Source organism: Belonocnema kinseyi, chromosome 4 (assembly GCF_010883055.1).
Source record: "Belonocnema kinseyi isolate 2016_QV_RU_SX_M_011 chromosome 4, B_treatae_v1, whole genome shotgun sequence".
NCBI lineage: Eukaryota > Metazoa > Arthropoda > Insecta > Hymenoptera > Cynipidae > Belonocnema > Belonocnema kinseyi.
In genome coordinates this window covers 17024196-17040814 of record NC_046660.1, presented here as the reverse complement: position 1 = coordinate 17040814, position 16619 = coordinate 17024196, and the positions used below count along the sequence as shown (strand labels likewise).

General features: G+C 29.4%; 1 protein-coding gene across 1 annotated transcript in view; it reads left to right on the top strand.

Annotated features, from left to right (window-relative positions):
* LOC117170766 (asparagine synthetase domain-containing protein CG17486) overlaps positions 1 to 9792 on the top strand; it is a 26601-nt gene extending 16809 nt beyond the window's left edge. Inside the window, exons 3-4 of the mRNA XM_033357803.1 lie at positions 9378 to 9441; positions 9629 to 9792. Coding sequence (XP_033213694.1) covers positions 9378 to 9441; positions 9629 to 9792 — 228 coding nt within the window. The remainder of the gene's footprint in view (positions 1 to 9377; positions 9442 to 9628) is intronic.
* Positions 9793 to 16619: the final 6827 nt, after the last annotated feature.

Here is a 16619-nt window from a genome sequence, read left to right as displayed (position 1 = left end):
TGATTTATTCTTAGAAATTATAGAAAATCTTATTTTTCATACTTTTATTAATTATTCTCTTATTAAATCTAAAATATTTGAACTTTCGCGCGGTAAAAGACTCGGCTTGTTACAAATTGCCCGATCCCCCCATGCCTCTCAACCCGAAAATCACACAAACCAACTACTTTGCCCCTGCAATCTTCACCCGTCGAACAAGTCCATCAAATAGTCGATACTAAGTCGGTAAATACTAAATACTTAAAAATATAAAATACAAATTTTATATTGAGAATTTTGACTGATTATTTTACATTAATGAATCAATTATTAGAATAAATTTTATATCAAGAAAATATGTAGATGCATAAGATTTAAATTTAAATTGAATTAAAATGTAATTGTATTGTAATAAATATTTTTAGCTGACATCTTTTATGGAAAAAATTAGTTATTTTGCAATTAAAATTTACTGTTTATGAATAATATTATTTTGTTGTTTTGAGAAAAAGCGGTAGAAATTCTACTAAATGAAACTATACGTTTCAAGACATTAAAAGTTTTAATTGATAAACATATTTAGTTGAAATTTAAAATAATTAATTTTTTAAATAAATATGATCGTACAGTGTTCTCGCATGTATAATTAGCGATTTGGAGTATTTAGATGTAGAGTTAAATTTTATAGGAATACCGCCTCCCTCACGATTATTAATTTAAGTAAACAATAATTCGTAAATTTGTATGTTTGTGTAATTAATTATGAATTAAATAAATTATAATGATACGATAAAATTATATAATGAATATATTTCTTATTTTATTCTTTTATATAATATTTTATATAAATTTATGTATCTTACTATGTGTGTAAACTATGTCCCGATTTTTTAAATTGAGAACCCCATAATTTCAAAATTGAAAAAATGTTATATATAAAATGTTATATGCGTGTTCTTATTTTGAATTTTTTGCCTGAATAAGTATAGTTAAGGGCATGTGACACTTAGAAAATTATCGATTTTACCAGTTTTAGGTTCCGACGGCTTTTTTCTAGAATAATCAGTATTTTGTCTTAAAAATTTGAGAAATGATAGCAAACATGCTAACGGACGTCCCCGCACACTTTATTTGTGTTTTTTTCAAAAATTTTTTTGATATTGCTAACAACGTGTGTACATTTGGAGGTTATGTATGTTAGAATTCTTCTGTGCGTTACTTCCAAACCATACAATATTTGTGGCCGAAAACATTGGACTTGCAAATAAACATAGTAACTAATCTCCCGAAACTAACCTTGTTTGCAGGCAATCAAAAAAGTTTATTTCATAAATAATTTCCCAGTGGCGAAAAATTTAACATTAGTTTCAAAGTTTCATGCTGTTTCGTACGCCCTTTCCGCCGAAAATTTCAAAATTTATCTATCTGCATTACCAGCTAGGCTGGTAAGATGGTTTATTGCACCATAATTATTCTAGAGTGCTTACCGACAGAATCGGGACGATAGAGACCTACGTTATCGGAATTACAGAGAGCTAAAAATCACCCTAACCACAAAATAATACGCATGCATAAAATTTGGTAATTAGCACAATAACATTTTTTTGTTATTGTCTCTGAAAAAAGAGTCCGGTGACGTCCGTTATGATATTTTATAGCATCTCCGAATTCAGTTTTTAAAAACTTTCATTTTTGTGGAAAAAAAGCCGTCGGAACTGTACCCATTTGACCACACGACGAAGTAACACATGCCCTTAAGGGCATGTGACACAGCTAAATACCTATATTACCGACCTCACTTTATCAGTTCACTGAATGTTTTTTTGAACTTAAGAACTTTTTTTGTAAATAAAATATCGAGATGAAACTTTAGAAAATGTATTCGAGTACAATAAAGTACGTTTAGGTACTGCATTTTGGTAGGAACTTCACTGAAAATTATTTTATCTTTTTTCTGAACCTCGAAATTTTTTGAACGTTCGAACTTTTTTTATACATAAAATATTGGTCTCAAACTTTGAGAAATGCAAGAGCCAAAAGAAAACTACGTTTAAGTACAAATTTTAATAATAAAAGATGTGAAAAAAATATATTTCAACTATCAATTCCATCGGCATCAGCCGGTAACGTTGTACATGAAAATACGAACCCTGGCGGCCACAAGACGAGGCTCTAGAGGATTCGTATTTTTGTGTACAACGTTACCGGCTGATGCCGATGGAATTGATAGTTGAAAATTTTTTTTTACATCTTTTATTATTAAGTTTTGTACTTAAACGTAGTTTTCTTTCGGCTCTTATATTTTTCAAAGTTTGAGACCGATATTTTATGTATAAAAAAAGTTCGAACGTTCAAAAATGTCGAGGTTCAGAAAAAAGATGAAATAATTTTCAGTGAAGTTCCTACCAAAATGCAGTACCTAAACGTACTTTATTGTACTCTAATACATTTTCCAAAGTTTCAGCTTGATATTTTATTTACAAAAAAAGTTCTTAGGTTCAAAAAAACATTCAGTGAACTGAAAAAGTGAGGTCGGTAATATAGATATTTAGCTGTGTCACATGCCCTTAAAGATTAAGTTTCTCAAAGTTCTGTAGGCTTTGAGGTACACAATATTATCGTGACACTCGCACTGAGCACTCGTTTTTTGACAGACAGTTGTAAAATAATAATTAAATAAATAATTTTTTATCCTGAATAGTTTGACCACAAAATGGGATTTTTCATATCTCATTAATTTTTGTGCAATCAAAATTAGATTTTTCAACTTTAGCAGAAAATCCAAAAAGTTCGTATAATAATCTTGTAGGGCTTTTAAAAAGCAATGCTTTTCTTTACTTTTTTTCATATCGTACGTTGTTTGGCTTATAATTTTGATTTTCGATTGATATTAAAAATTTGGAAATGCTATAACTCTGATAATTTTTTTTGTATAAAAAAAAGTCATCAGGATAAAATGTTTGGCCTTCTCTTACTATTAATAGCCATAAATAAAAATTTTATATATAAAAAAAATTATCCCAAAATTTGTATTTTTATCCAAAATGGCTGTTAACGAACTCGTCCTTTCTTTTCGGACTTGTCGGACCTTTCTTTTCTTATCCTTTCTCAATCATAAATGATGAGAATGAGAAAAATTAGAGGCCCTTCAATTTTTGTTATTAATTTCAGTTTCTAAATGATTTGAATTCTTCGAAGAAAAACGTTGTTACTTTCCTTTGTAATATTAAAATTCTATCCAATATAAATAAAAGTGAAAATAAAGTTTCTTAAGTATAGTCTCAATATACTTGTTTTCGATCATTCTTTTAATTGTTGTAATTTCGTTTTCTGAGTCTTGTCGATTTTTCGTTGTGTATTTTTATGCTAAACAAACTTTAAACTATAAATTATAAGGATAATTTCATTAAATAAAAAAATTGGAACTTTAAGGGGTCGTCAGTAAACTGCATTACCAATTGCATGGGGGGGGGGGGTCATGCTAAAAACTATGGTTCGAACAGGTGTTGGGGGTCAGTGGAAGAAAAGTTACGAACTTAGATAACATTTAGTATGTTTCCTTATTATTAACTTTTAAAGAATTGTTATTTTTTTCTCTGTTTTTAAGAAACCCCCTTTTCTCGTTTTTTCGCTTAAATCCTTTTTGTTAGAAAGTCTACTATTATATTTGTGGTTCAGAATTCGACTCGTTTGGTTAAAAATTCTAGTATTCAGTTGCAAATTTTATTATTCTGTAAAAAATGCAACTATTTTGTTAAAAAGTCATCTTGTTTCCTTAGGAATTCAGAAGCTTGGTTAAAAGTTGAACTACTTTGTAAAAAAATTATTCTTTTGGTTTTAGATTCACCTCTTTGGTCGAAAATTTAACTATTCTATTTTTAGAAAATTAATCTTCTGCGGATAAAAAGTCATTTTTAGGCTGAACTCTTTTGTAAAAATGTAACTATTTTGTTGAAAATTCATTTTTTTAAATAAGAATTAAATTTTTTTTAACTAACAAGGTAATATTTCATTTTTGATTTAAATTGATATTGTTATTAAAAATTAATATTTTCTGGTTTAAAATTGCTTTTAACATGTAACAATTTTTTTGACATTTTGAGTTCTTCGTTTTGTTCAAAATTAATTTTTTATCTGAAAATTTGCAATTTTACATTTTTGTTAGAAATTTATACTTTATAAGTTTAAAATTTAATTATTTTTTAGAACATTGTTTTGTTGAAAATTCATCTTTTTGGTCGAAAATTAATTTTCTTAATTTTTTTCACATCGTCTTTTTATTAAAAATGCAATTGTTAAGTTCTAAATTAGTATATTTTGATTAATGATTTAACAATATGGTAGAAAATTAAAGTATGATTCGTTTGTTAATGAACTTTTCCGTGTTTTTTTCATGTTTGTTAAATCTAGTTTTTTAAAAATCATACTTCTGCAAGATTTACCTCTTTGGCTTAACATTGAACTTTTTTTGTTGACAATTTGGTTTTTTATGTTAAAAATTATTTTTTTTTTTAAAATTGCAACTTGTCTATTCTTGATTAGAAATGGATCCTTTAAAAGTTGAAAATTCAAATATTTGGTTGAAAATTCATGGAATTTGATAAAAATTCGTCTTTTTTGGTAAGAAAATTAATCTTCTTTGTTGCAAATTCATTAAATAATAAATCACGATTTTTAAACCCTTAAAACCCCTAATTGGATAGTATTTCTTTGTTATTGCAAACTTAAAAAAAAATTCACTTGAAGAAATGAATAAAATCAAAATTTTTTTCAATCCTTGATGGGAATTGTTTTACAATTACGAAAAAGTATAACTATTTTTACAGGAAAACACCAATGAATATAATAATTTCTTAAGTACTAAGAAATCCACGTGGCCGTTTTAATCAAGGAAACAAATTTCCGGTCATTTCCCGGCTCGCAAAAAATTATTGAATTATTTCAATTTTTTGTAATTCTTTCCTTTTCCATTTTTTTGTAACAGCCTTAGTTGCTGAAATGCACCCCTAAACGCCTTATATTTCTTTAGAATTTTTTTGGATTCTTCGATTCTTTGAATTATTTTTATAAACTATTTGGATTTCTATGAAGTTGTGAATTCTGATGAGCAATTGCAAGTGGTTAACTGCCCTCAAACTTCTAAAATTAAATTTTAAAGTGCAAGGCATAGTCTAGTTACTGGTTTTTGTAATTAAACAAATTATACGAAAAAGATTATACGTTTAAAATAATCCAGAAACAAAAACAAACAAAAAACAGAATTTTAATATAATTTTAATAAATAATTAAATGAGTAGTGAAAACCTTAAATTTTTCCTCGGAATTAAATGTGAATTGTCAATTCGACACTACAGAGAAGTGTAAATATTACTTCAGTTATACCTTAATTATGCGAAAAAATAATAAAATAGTTTAGGGTTTAAAATACATGTAGGATAAATTTATACAGTGAAGTATTCGAACCTTCAATTCACTATTTTTTTAAAAATTATATTTTTTAAAATAATGTTTGCAATTTCGCTACAATTCTAAAATATGACAAGAATTTTTTAAAACTTATTTACATAGTATTTCGAAAATATCTCTTTTAAAAGAAACCAGACGAGGAATTAATTTAACTTTTTCATTTAACTAAATTCTGAATTGATTTAAAATTAATTAACTTTTTAAATTTATTTACTATCTCGAAAATGTCCCTTTTTTAAAAAGAAACCGTAAAATAAATTAATTAATTTTAACATAATAATAAATATAATAATTTTAGGCCCTCATTAATGTTAATATTTTCGGCGTGCATAGACAGGCCCGAGTCAGCTATAAATATGGTTGGCGAAGGCGAGCGCGAGTATCGAGAAACAGAAAATCACCGGAACTTTCTGTTTGGCTTTCGACTTGGCCCCACCCCTCCCGTAGACATAGGCAAAGGAGGCGGTTGCCATAGAAACATCGAAAAGTTGAAGAGGGCAGCACCTCGAGGCATGCAAAAATGTAGTTAGATATATGTATCGTTCTCCCACTCCGACCTCCCGTGCCGCAACCATGCTTATATTATCTTTGCCTTACTTACTTAAATGATAATTCAGATTTCTTTTAAAATTCAACAATTTGATCATATTTATAAATTTTTTATTATTTTCAAAACCAAAATTATTTTTGTGAGATTTATCATCATTACCGACATTATTTTTTTGGATTATACCAAAGATATTCTTTGATCATACCAATCGTATCAATTCCACTTGAAACGAGACATCAAGCTGAAAGTTTATGAAAATAATGAAAAGGGACTCGGGAAAATTTTAGCTTAAAATCTTATTTCATTTGGAATTGGTATATCCAACAAAAAAGTCGGTAAGGTAGGAATAAAAAAAGTATCGCATGCCCTTAACGACTGCAGCCCGATATACGTCCGAGTCTGGCAGAAAGTATGCCTACAAGCAAAGTCTGTTTAAAAACTAGAAAGGATTTTTAAAAAATCCACCGAGCCCTTTTTCAGGGGTTTTTTTAAATAAATATTTAAAGATTGATAATTTTTTCGCTAACTACACTAAAAAATTTCATTTCATTTTAATTTAATTTCATTTTAAAACGTCGAAACGGGATGAAATAATTTTTCCGGATTTTCAAAATCAAGAATGAGAAAAAATACCAAAATTTCTGGACAAAAAATTAAACTCCGAAAATGCTTATGCTCGAAATTTTTAAACTCGAATTTTAAAATTTCTGCAAAGAGTAAATTGCTAAAGTTTCAAATTCCCGAATAAATGTATTAAATTGCCGAAATTTCAAATTTTAGAAAATAATAAATTTACGAAATTTCAAATTTCTGAAAAAACTACGAAAATAATTTATTTCCAAAATTAAAAAAAAAATTGATTCGCGAAATCATAAAGCTCGAACTTTCAAATCCCCAAATACAGCAAATTGCGAAAATTTCAAATTTCGGAAAAAAGTAATTTTCCGAAATTTCAAATTCACGATAATGATAAACTGCCGAAATTTCAAATTCCGGAAACAGTAACCTGCAGAAATTAAAAATGTCCAAAAACAGTAAATTGCCTAATTTTCCAATTGCCAAAAATAGAAAGCTGACGATATTTCAATTCCCGAAAAAAATAAACCTACTGAAAAAGTTTATTTCCGAAGTTTAAGAACCTGAATTTTCTTATTCCCAAAATAGTAAATTGACGCAATTTGAAGTTTCGGAAAATTGTAAATTGCATAATTTTCAAATTTCCGAAAAAAGTAAGCTGCCGAAATTCCAAATTTCAGAAAATAGTAAATGGCCGAAATTTGCAATTCCCCAAAATAGTAAATCGCCTAATTTTTTAGTTCCCGGAAATAGTAAACTAACTATCTTTCGAATTCCTGAAAAAAAAACGACTGAAAACGATTATTTCCGAAATATTCTCATTTAATATTTCCTGAAATTTGATTAATTATAAAATTTTTAAATTCTTAACATTTCTAAAAACATTAAATTGCCGAGATTTCAAATTACCGAAAATAGTAAATTACCTAATTTTCCAGTTCGCGAAAATAGTGAGCTGAGAGAATTTCAAATTCCCGAAAAACTGAAACTGAAAATATTTATTCCTTAAATTGTAAAATCCGAATTTCTTTCTTTCCGATAATAGTAAATTGCCGAAATGGGAAAATATGGGAAATTGTAAATTGCCTAATTTTCTGATCTCCAAAAATAGTAAACTGATGAAATTTTTAATTCCCTAAGAAAAAAAAAATACCGAAAATATTTACTCCAGGCGTTTTAAATCCCGAATTTTCTATTTCCTGAAAACATTAAATTGCAAAAAATAGTAAAGTGCCGAAATTTAAAATTCCAGAAAATTGTAAAATGCCTAACTTTTAAATTTGCGAAAATAGCCAGCTGCTGTAATTTTTAATTCCCGAAAATAGTAAAAGTTCAAACTTCCTGAAAATAGAAAATAGTAAATTGCCAAATTTTAAATTCCGGACTATAATAGATTGATGCAATTTCAAATTCTCAAACATAATAAATTGACGAAACGTCAAATTCTGGATAATAGTAAACTGATTGAACCAAAGTTATGAATGTTAGATAACAAAACCAAATGTTAAATTTTCAAGACAAAAAGACGAATTTCTTGCAAAATGGTTGGGTTTTCATTTTGAAAATATAAATTTTTCACAAAAAAGTTGTAATTAGATACCAAATAAAAATTTTTCCACAAAAATAATTAAATTATTATCAATACAAAAAGACAACCCTTCAAAAAATAAATGAACTTTAAACTCAAAAATATTCATTTTTAAGCAGGAAAAAAAGAGTTCTATTTTTAGTTAAAGAAATTAACTTTTAACTGAAGAAAAAATAATTTTTGACAAAGAGTTAAATTTTCAAACAAAGAAACTAATTTAAAAAAAAGATGAAGTTTGAACTAATGAGATTAATTGTCTACCAAAAAGTCGAATGTTCACCTGAAACAAATATATTTTCGACTAAAAATAGAATTGTTAAATTTTCAGCAAAACAATTAATTTTTAAACAAATAAAATTAATTTTCAACAAAATAGCTTAATTTTCAACCAAGAAGATTTAGTTTTATTTTTGAACTACAAAAATAATTTTCAATAAAATAGTTAAATTTTGAACAAGAACTAGAAACGATGAATTAAAAGAAAATGAATTGTTGATATTTGTGCAGAAAATATGTTATTTTTAAACTATAAAAAGTTGAACTTAATAAAATAAATTTCAGCAAAGACCTTAAATTTTCAAGGTATTATTGTCAACTTACGTATAAACAGATGATCACTTATCAGCTAGACGGATCAGTATTTTGAATAATTATTTACCTTTACAGTTTCGTTTTCTGCCTTAAAAACAGAAACGCGTTGATTGTAAATTAGTGAGATTAGCTTACATTTTATTTTTATATCAAGATGTAGCATAGTTAATTTAATAATCAAGTAATCTGTGGAAATACCTCCAAATACCTGAAAACAATTAAAATGTACGAATTCTTTTAAAATCACCTAAATGCTTTGAAATCCATTAAAATCTTCTGAAAGACCTTGAAGTATTTGAAATATCGTATAATCTTAAAAAATTTCTTGAAATTCTGGAAATAAATTGAAATACTTTGAAATGTTTAAAATCCTACAAAATCTTTTAAAATCTATTAATATCTTGCAAAATATCTCCAAATTATACTAAAATTTTACAAAATACTAGTATTTAATATAACGTATAATAGAAGAGCATATAATAGTCTCGATCGAGGCTTACCTAATTTTAGAGATAACGTCTATGATAGATATGTATATTATTACGCACTTTAATAAAGGAGCAAAATAGTCCTCAGATAAACTGTTATCCAAACTCTACATTAATACATTGTAAATATCTTCTTCAGACAGACAAAATGAGGATCCTTCCTACTCTGGTTCTGCCACTGGCGGTCATCCTTAATTCTCTTGGTAAATATAGTAATATAATAATTTATTATTAATATAATAATATAAATGTATTTTTTGAAAATTTTAAGCTTTCTGGAAAAAACAATTTGTGCGACATCCGCATCTTATCATCAATGTTTTTTTTCGAACACTATTTGTAATGCGCCGCGAGGAAAGGGACCTTAGGATTAACAGGCAAATTTTTCAGAAGAAGCGATTGCTGGAGTGGTCGAAGGAAAACCCTCACAGAGTGGGGAAAATCTCCAGAATCTATTCCCTCCACTTAAGACTACATTCTCTCGCTTTGCGTTCAGCGACTCAGATGTGCGCGCGTGTCGAAATAGGCGATTCACGCCGCGCTTTGCAGCCTAATAACAATTATAATTTTGCAGATAATCACTTTATTCTTATTTAAAATGAAAGAGTGATTTTAAAACTATTAGTAGCATAACAAATCTGAAAATCAATTTTTGTAACCCTAAGGTCCCTTTCCTCGCGACACGTTAGATTTAAGTTTGTCCGAAATAAATACGAAGTTATCTGAGAGAGGGTCCTCTGTTTCATCTTCCAGAATTAGGTTTCCAGTTCGATTGCTTACCTAATGGCGCACCTATTATTTGGGCATCACGTGACATCCCTTCTTCTTCTTCTTCTTCTTCTTCTTCTTCAGACAGAAAACATTCTCCTGATAGGTCATCTCTTCCTGTCAGGTCCAGGTCCAGGTGCATGTCTCCTCTTGCCAGCCATCCAATTTCTAGGATTTCTTCTGACATGCGTTCTCCTATCAGGCTTCCTACTTCTGATGGACTTGGATGCGGACTTGAGCAACTTAAGTTTATTCGGCTTATTTCCTGCCCGAATTCGCTCATGATATTCGAACTTCGAAGATACACTTTTCCTATCAATAATCTGATTCAATTGAAAATAGGAAAGGAAACCTATGGGCCTATTCCAACCCAAGAACAAATTGTTTTATCAACATCTGGTGGGGAAGTCTTTGCAATATTGGAGACTAGTAATGCTCTGGCTGGAATATATGCATATAGTAATCGCAGAAGAAGAAGGGTAAAAATAAACATAGAAAGTGGCACTACTACCTTATTGACCAAAGAAGAAATTAATGCAACTCCAGTGGGTACCCAACGCCCAATCACCCGGTATTTTCGAGTAGAGCAAGTGTATCATCTGTAGACCGCAATTTTAAATAGCCGCTATTCTGAATACTAAGGAAAATATTGAGTGGCTCCACTTTCTGAATTATTCTCTGATATAACACATCAAACTGCAAGGGATTAAAATTTTTTTTTGGCTTATTGAGTATGAAGTTTGATTATATCAAATTAATTGTTTATTTAATATTCAAATAAAGTAATACTATAAGTAATGATTTCATCGACTTTTTATATCAATTATCGATTGTATTTACTTTGACTGATACGCTTTAGAATTTTAGTTGAAACATAATGACTGAGCATATAATATTTATGTTAATTCTAAGAGAATCAGTTATAATCTTCTGACAAAATACTCGCAAAGGCTCTTAAAATTATAAAAAGTAAATGTACGGTGGGTAAGTACATTTTTCCTAATATTTTAGAGAACTTTATTAAATTTCGGGTGATTAGCCAAAATAATTTGGCTTTGGATAATTTCGGAAATACCTTAGGAATGTTCCCTGCCACATTCCCCCATGAAGTTTCGGATAACTTTCCTGTAATATTTGCATTAAAGTTACTACTTTATTTTTATTTGAATTTATATGGGTTCTCATTTCTCGAGAACTTTACATCCCGTTAGCAAATGTATTTGTTCCCTCATAGAGAAAGCCTTAGTGATTTTTTAAATGATAGACAAACTAAAGTTTTTATTTTGATTAATTTAAGAATAGAAATTTACAAAAAAATACAAAGTCACAAAATAATACAAAATTTTTAAAAATACAATGACAAATCAGAAAATCAAATTTTACATTTAAAATGGTAATTTTTCGAGCTAAAAAAAAGAAGGGGGAAATTATATCGCACCCTATCCCTTTCTCAGCTTTGGATTGGGTGAGGGTAAGGGTAAGCTTACAAAGAGGTTACGGATTACAAGTTCAAAATGCAAACAGAATTACTTAAAACGGCAGGGCAGTGAGATGAATAGTGAAGGGTATAAGGAAGCAATGTGCAACAGGGATGGATAGGAAAGGTATAAAAGAAGAAAAAGAAGAATTAATAGTAGAAAAGGTAAAGATGGGAGGAGAGATTTGAAAGAGTTTGGCGCAGATGGGATTGATAATTCTTAACGTAAACATAGGAGGTGATGAAGGGGAATATAATCACTCAGAAAAAGAAGAAGCAACGGAAATTTATTGTGGATAACGAGTAAGAGGAAAGTTAAAAAGCTAGATAGAGATGATTATACATTCGTATCATTTTGCCATAATAATGCGATCAGGAGTATTGAAAATAAGTATAAAAAGGAGAGAACACAAGAAGTTATATATTTTAGGCTAAGGTTAAGGCTAAAGCTAAGGTTACTGAATCATTTTTATTAATGAATAAGGGGGTCAGTCAATAGAAAGGAAATAACCATTTAATGGAAAGGTAAGTAAATTCAAAGTAGGAAAGGAAAATTCGAAAGAAGATATAAAAATAATAGAAAAGAAATAACGAGTATTAGAGGGCACAGGTAAAAAAGAAGATAGAGAAGGAAGGGGTTAAAGTGAATGCTATGAGGAATGTAAAGAAAAAAAGAAGGAAGTGAGAAGGAAATTAAAAATACGGAAAAAAGGATAAGTAGTGAAAAAGAATATAGGAGAGAAAAAAGGAATACATCGAGGTGTGTGATAAGAAAAGGAGAAAAATTAGATGTTTGAAGAAGAGGCGGCGAAAGGAAAAGAAGAAGAATTTATTCGGATGATAGTCATCAGAGAGAGAAATAGAAGGAAATGAGTAAAGCTGGTTACTGGGATGATAGAATAGTAAACGAGGAATTTTGTTCATTTTAGGACTACATGGCATTGAGATTTAGATTTAATAAAATTTGACGTCAGCGCTGTTTAATTATGTAAGCATACGAAATTTGCGTAATTTTCCTCTGAATTTCCAAAATCTGCGTTTGCAAGAGAAACGTGATCATGGTAAATTCACAAGTTTAGCTTAAAATGTACTTTTTATAATTTAATATGTAAGGAATATTTCAATACTTTATTCTTATCTCATAAAATCTTTTTGAATGCCTTTCAGTAATCTGTGGAAATAATTTGAAATTTGTAGATACGCACGCACACAGACGTGTTTATAAGATATAAATAGCTTACGAGGAGAAGCTCGAGGTACATGTGATCCATGAGATAACGACTAAAGTAAACAACCCTACACTGAAAAAAATGTGGGCAAGCAGCTGTCTTCTTAGTAGCAACGCAGCGCCACCACGACGGTTGTTTTAGCGGCCAGACCACTTGTAAGAAAGCTATAGTACCAAACGTGCGAGACGATCCTCCCGCCTAAAGGGAGCGTTACTGTACCAATACCGTTGGGACTATAGCTGTTCCAATGTGGGAACAGAGCGTGCCCAATATGAGAGAGGATGTGTACCAAGTTGCAGGTGAGCAGCGCGCGACGCATTTGGTGTTCCAGCTCTACCACGTGGGCGAGCAGCTCGCTCAAAAAATTTTCAGTGTAGTAGCAAGATAACTGCAGACTGCCGTCAGCTGGGGGTCAGAAAAAGAAGAATCTGTTTGCAGCCTGGGGTGCTATTTTCGAGTATCGTTCTAATATTTTAGAATACTAAAATGGCTGATTTTAGAATGGTTGGCATAAATCGGTATTCTCGAGTTAGAATTGATGGTTAGCATGCTTAAATATTTAAACACTTTACAAAGTGTGGGTTTATACCACTCTAAACGAGAAATAGAACGCTAAAGATGCGAGAAAATGATCGATTTTTCTAAAATTAACCACGAAACCAAATACGTCATACGTAGAAGGGAGAAACATAGCCTAAAATTAACCTCAAAAGGAAATACATGACAACATGTATGACTCCGGAAAGGGAAAAAACACAAATATCAATAAATTCTAATAAGCGAAAGACCAGAAATATAACGCTAAAGGGCGAGAAAGTAAAAGATTTTTGTAATAAATAACCTCGAAACGAATTACAACTCACGTAGAAGAGAGAAACATAGCATTAAATTAACCTTAAAAACATGTGTATCCCAACACGTATGACTGTGAGAAGTGAACAAACAAAAATAATAATAAATTAATATAAGTCAAAAAAAAAAACAGAATCTGGGAAGTCAATATGGCACTTCGTGACGCGATAAAAATATTAGAAATAATAGAAATATTAAAAATGGGCTTTTTCACTATTTTCATAGTCACGGTAAATTTCTCGACTATTTGATTAAATAATTTTTGATATAAATTAATGGAAATGTATTTGCAATATGTTGCAACAACAGTATATATTATTGTTGCTTCGTTTATAAGATTTTTCGCTATATCTACTATGCTGAGAAGGAATTTTTTAAATGAAACTTTAAAGGAGCGTTTTTGACTCCCAAATGAAAATTTTAATTTCTATTACAACTTCGAGTAAACAACTTTTTTTCGATACGCCCCAATAAACATTAGTATATTAAATCTAAAACATCGGTATACGAAATCGCCATTAAGAGACTATGTATATTCAATTTCATATACTGTGAATTGATCATTTATAAGAAAAGTAAGATATTTACACTTTTATACAAATTAAAAACTATTTTGGCAGTAATTGTCTATTATAAATAATAAAACATAATATATGCACTTAAAAATAAATATAAATTGCATTGTTTTTTTATTGAAAAAGTAAAATTAAGCAAACAGTTAAGAAACCTAACGCCCAATCACCACCGCAATTACGTTAGAGTTCTAACATTCACAGCGAATTTGAGATAAAATTCCACCACTACGTGGCACTTGAATTATAGAGAAGAATGAAGTGGACGAATTAAAGGTTATTGCTTTATTTTTTAAATTTAATAACATTTGAAGGCATCTAGACTCTAGTGAGCCAACATCCCCCCCCCCCCCCCGCGGTTTACCTCGGCAAAGTCGCACTAAAAAAGGGTGCACTGTTTCCCATTTTGTTCTAAAAGACCGCTCTAAAATTTTAGCGTTCTAAAATAGTAGAACGATACTCGAGAATAGCACCCCTGGCACCCGGCTGGTTCCGCTTTGGCGTGCTGTTGTGGCACCAGATTCTGGTATACAGTGTTCCCAATCTTGGGAACTTATAAAACTGCGCTTGCGTCGCGCCGAAAACTCGATTGGCACTGTTAGCGCTGATTTTGAATGACATAAATATTCAGATTTAATACTTATGATAAATAATGATTTGGAAAATACATCCAAAGTAATTTCTTAATTCTCAATTAGAATTTTGGAGTAACAGATCAAAAATAAGGTAATTTTCATCGTAAAAACGTTATTAATTTTGACTTCAGAAAAAAATTTCTTCAATTTAGCATTTTAAATGGTTCAAAATGTTCATAAAAAGGTAATAAGAAGTTTTAGTTTTAGGAAAAAAAGATTCATTTTAACAGTATAAATATGATTTGATTATTTGTATACAATATTATTTATTTTATAATTATTATATATTAGTAATTAATTATTCTGAATTCATTTTTTGCAATTTTAGTGATTTTATTTCAAGTCATATCGTCGAAAATAAACAAAAATTTAATTTTAAAATACGACAGAGATGATATTAATCATTGGGAAAAATAAAAATGTTTTATTTCTCTGAACGCAGTATTCCTGTATTCATAACCTCTTTTTCATTAGAATAGAATTTTTTGTACTCGTCACTTCGTAATCTTATTTTAGCATAAAGAAAAATCTATTTAAGCATTTCTTAATCATTATTTATTATACACGTTAAATCTGAATATTTATATTGTTGTATGTCAAGGAACATAAGTTGAGAACCGTAAAATCAAAGCACTGGGCTACGCGACCTCCACTCAACATTTTCTAAAAGAGACAATTTGAGTGAAGGTCCTACGTGACCGGATTAGTGATCCCAGGTCTGAAACGATATGTGGTCCAATACTATGACAGCGCTATGTCCGTGTGAATATAGTAGGATACGCCAGTGATCCCAGATCTGAAACGAGAGGCGATCCAACACTATGACAGGGCTATATCCGTGTGAATATAGTAGGAGACGCTGTAAATGACTGAGTTGCGCGCGCAACCCATTTCTCCTCTTCTGCATTTGAAAACTCGAAGATGCACGATTGCCGGTCGGAGGACTTCGTCGATTCTATTTATATATCTATCTGCTAACAGCTAACTGCTTTGAAATAAATTCAGGAGATTGGAATTTTAATATTTCCAGATTTCGGCGGACGATTCTCATGATTTGAATAGATCGCACGCCTCTTGATATTCGTACATTTTGAGGTTATGTTATTTCATGTATAAAATATAATTTATATAAATCTTAATACTATCATATATATATATACGTATATTAATAATGATAATATTATAATTATGTTATATTATAATAGTCTATTTTTTTGTATTTGAAGGTTCATCTCTTTCGTTGAAAATACATTTTTGAAACTGACAACTAATCAATACCATTTTTGGTTAAGAAATCATGTGTTTTATTAAAAGGTCATCTTTCTTTGTAGAAATTAAATTGTTTTATGGAAAATTTATAATTTTTGATTAAAAATTAGATTTTTCGGTTGAATTATCAACTATAAATATTTTTTGGTTGTAAGTCGTTCTGTTGTAAATGCAACTATATTGTTAAAAATTAAAACCGTAATTTATGGGTGGAAATACTCTTTTTGTTTTTAAAATTAAATAATTTCGTCGAAAGTTCATTTATTTTGTTGGAAATTGACCTTGTTTAGTAGAAACTTAATCTTTTTGGTTGAAAATGTATCATTTTTGGTCAAAAATGCCATTGTTTGGTTAAAATATCAACTGTACATCTCCTTGGGTTTAAAAGTCGATTATTTCACTAACAGTTGAACTACTTTGTAAAAAAATAAGTTTTTTAACAAGGTTTTTTTAATTATGGTTGAAAATTTAACTAATTGTTTGAAAACTCATATTTTTCGCTAAAAAATTCAACTTTTTGTAAATAATTCGTCTTTTTTGACTTTAAAATTAAATAATTTCTTTAAAAATTCATGTATT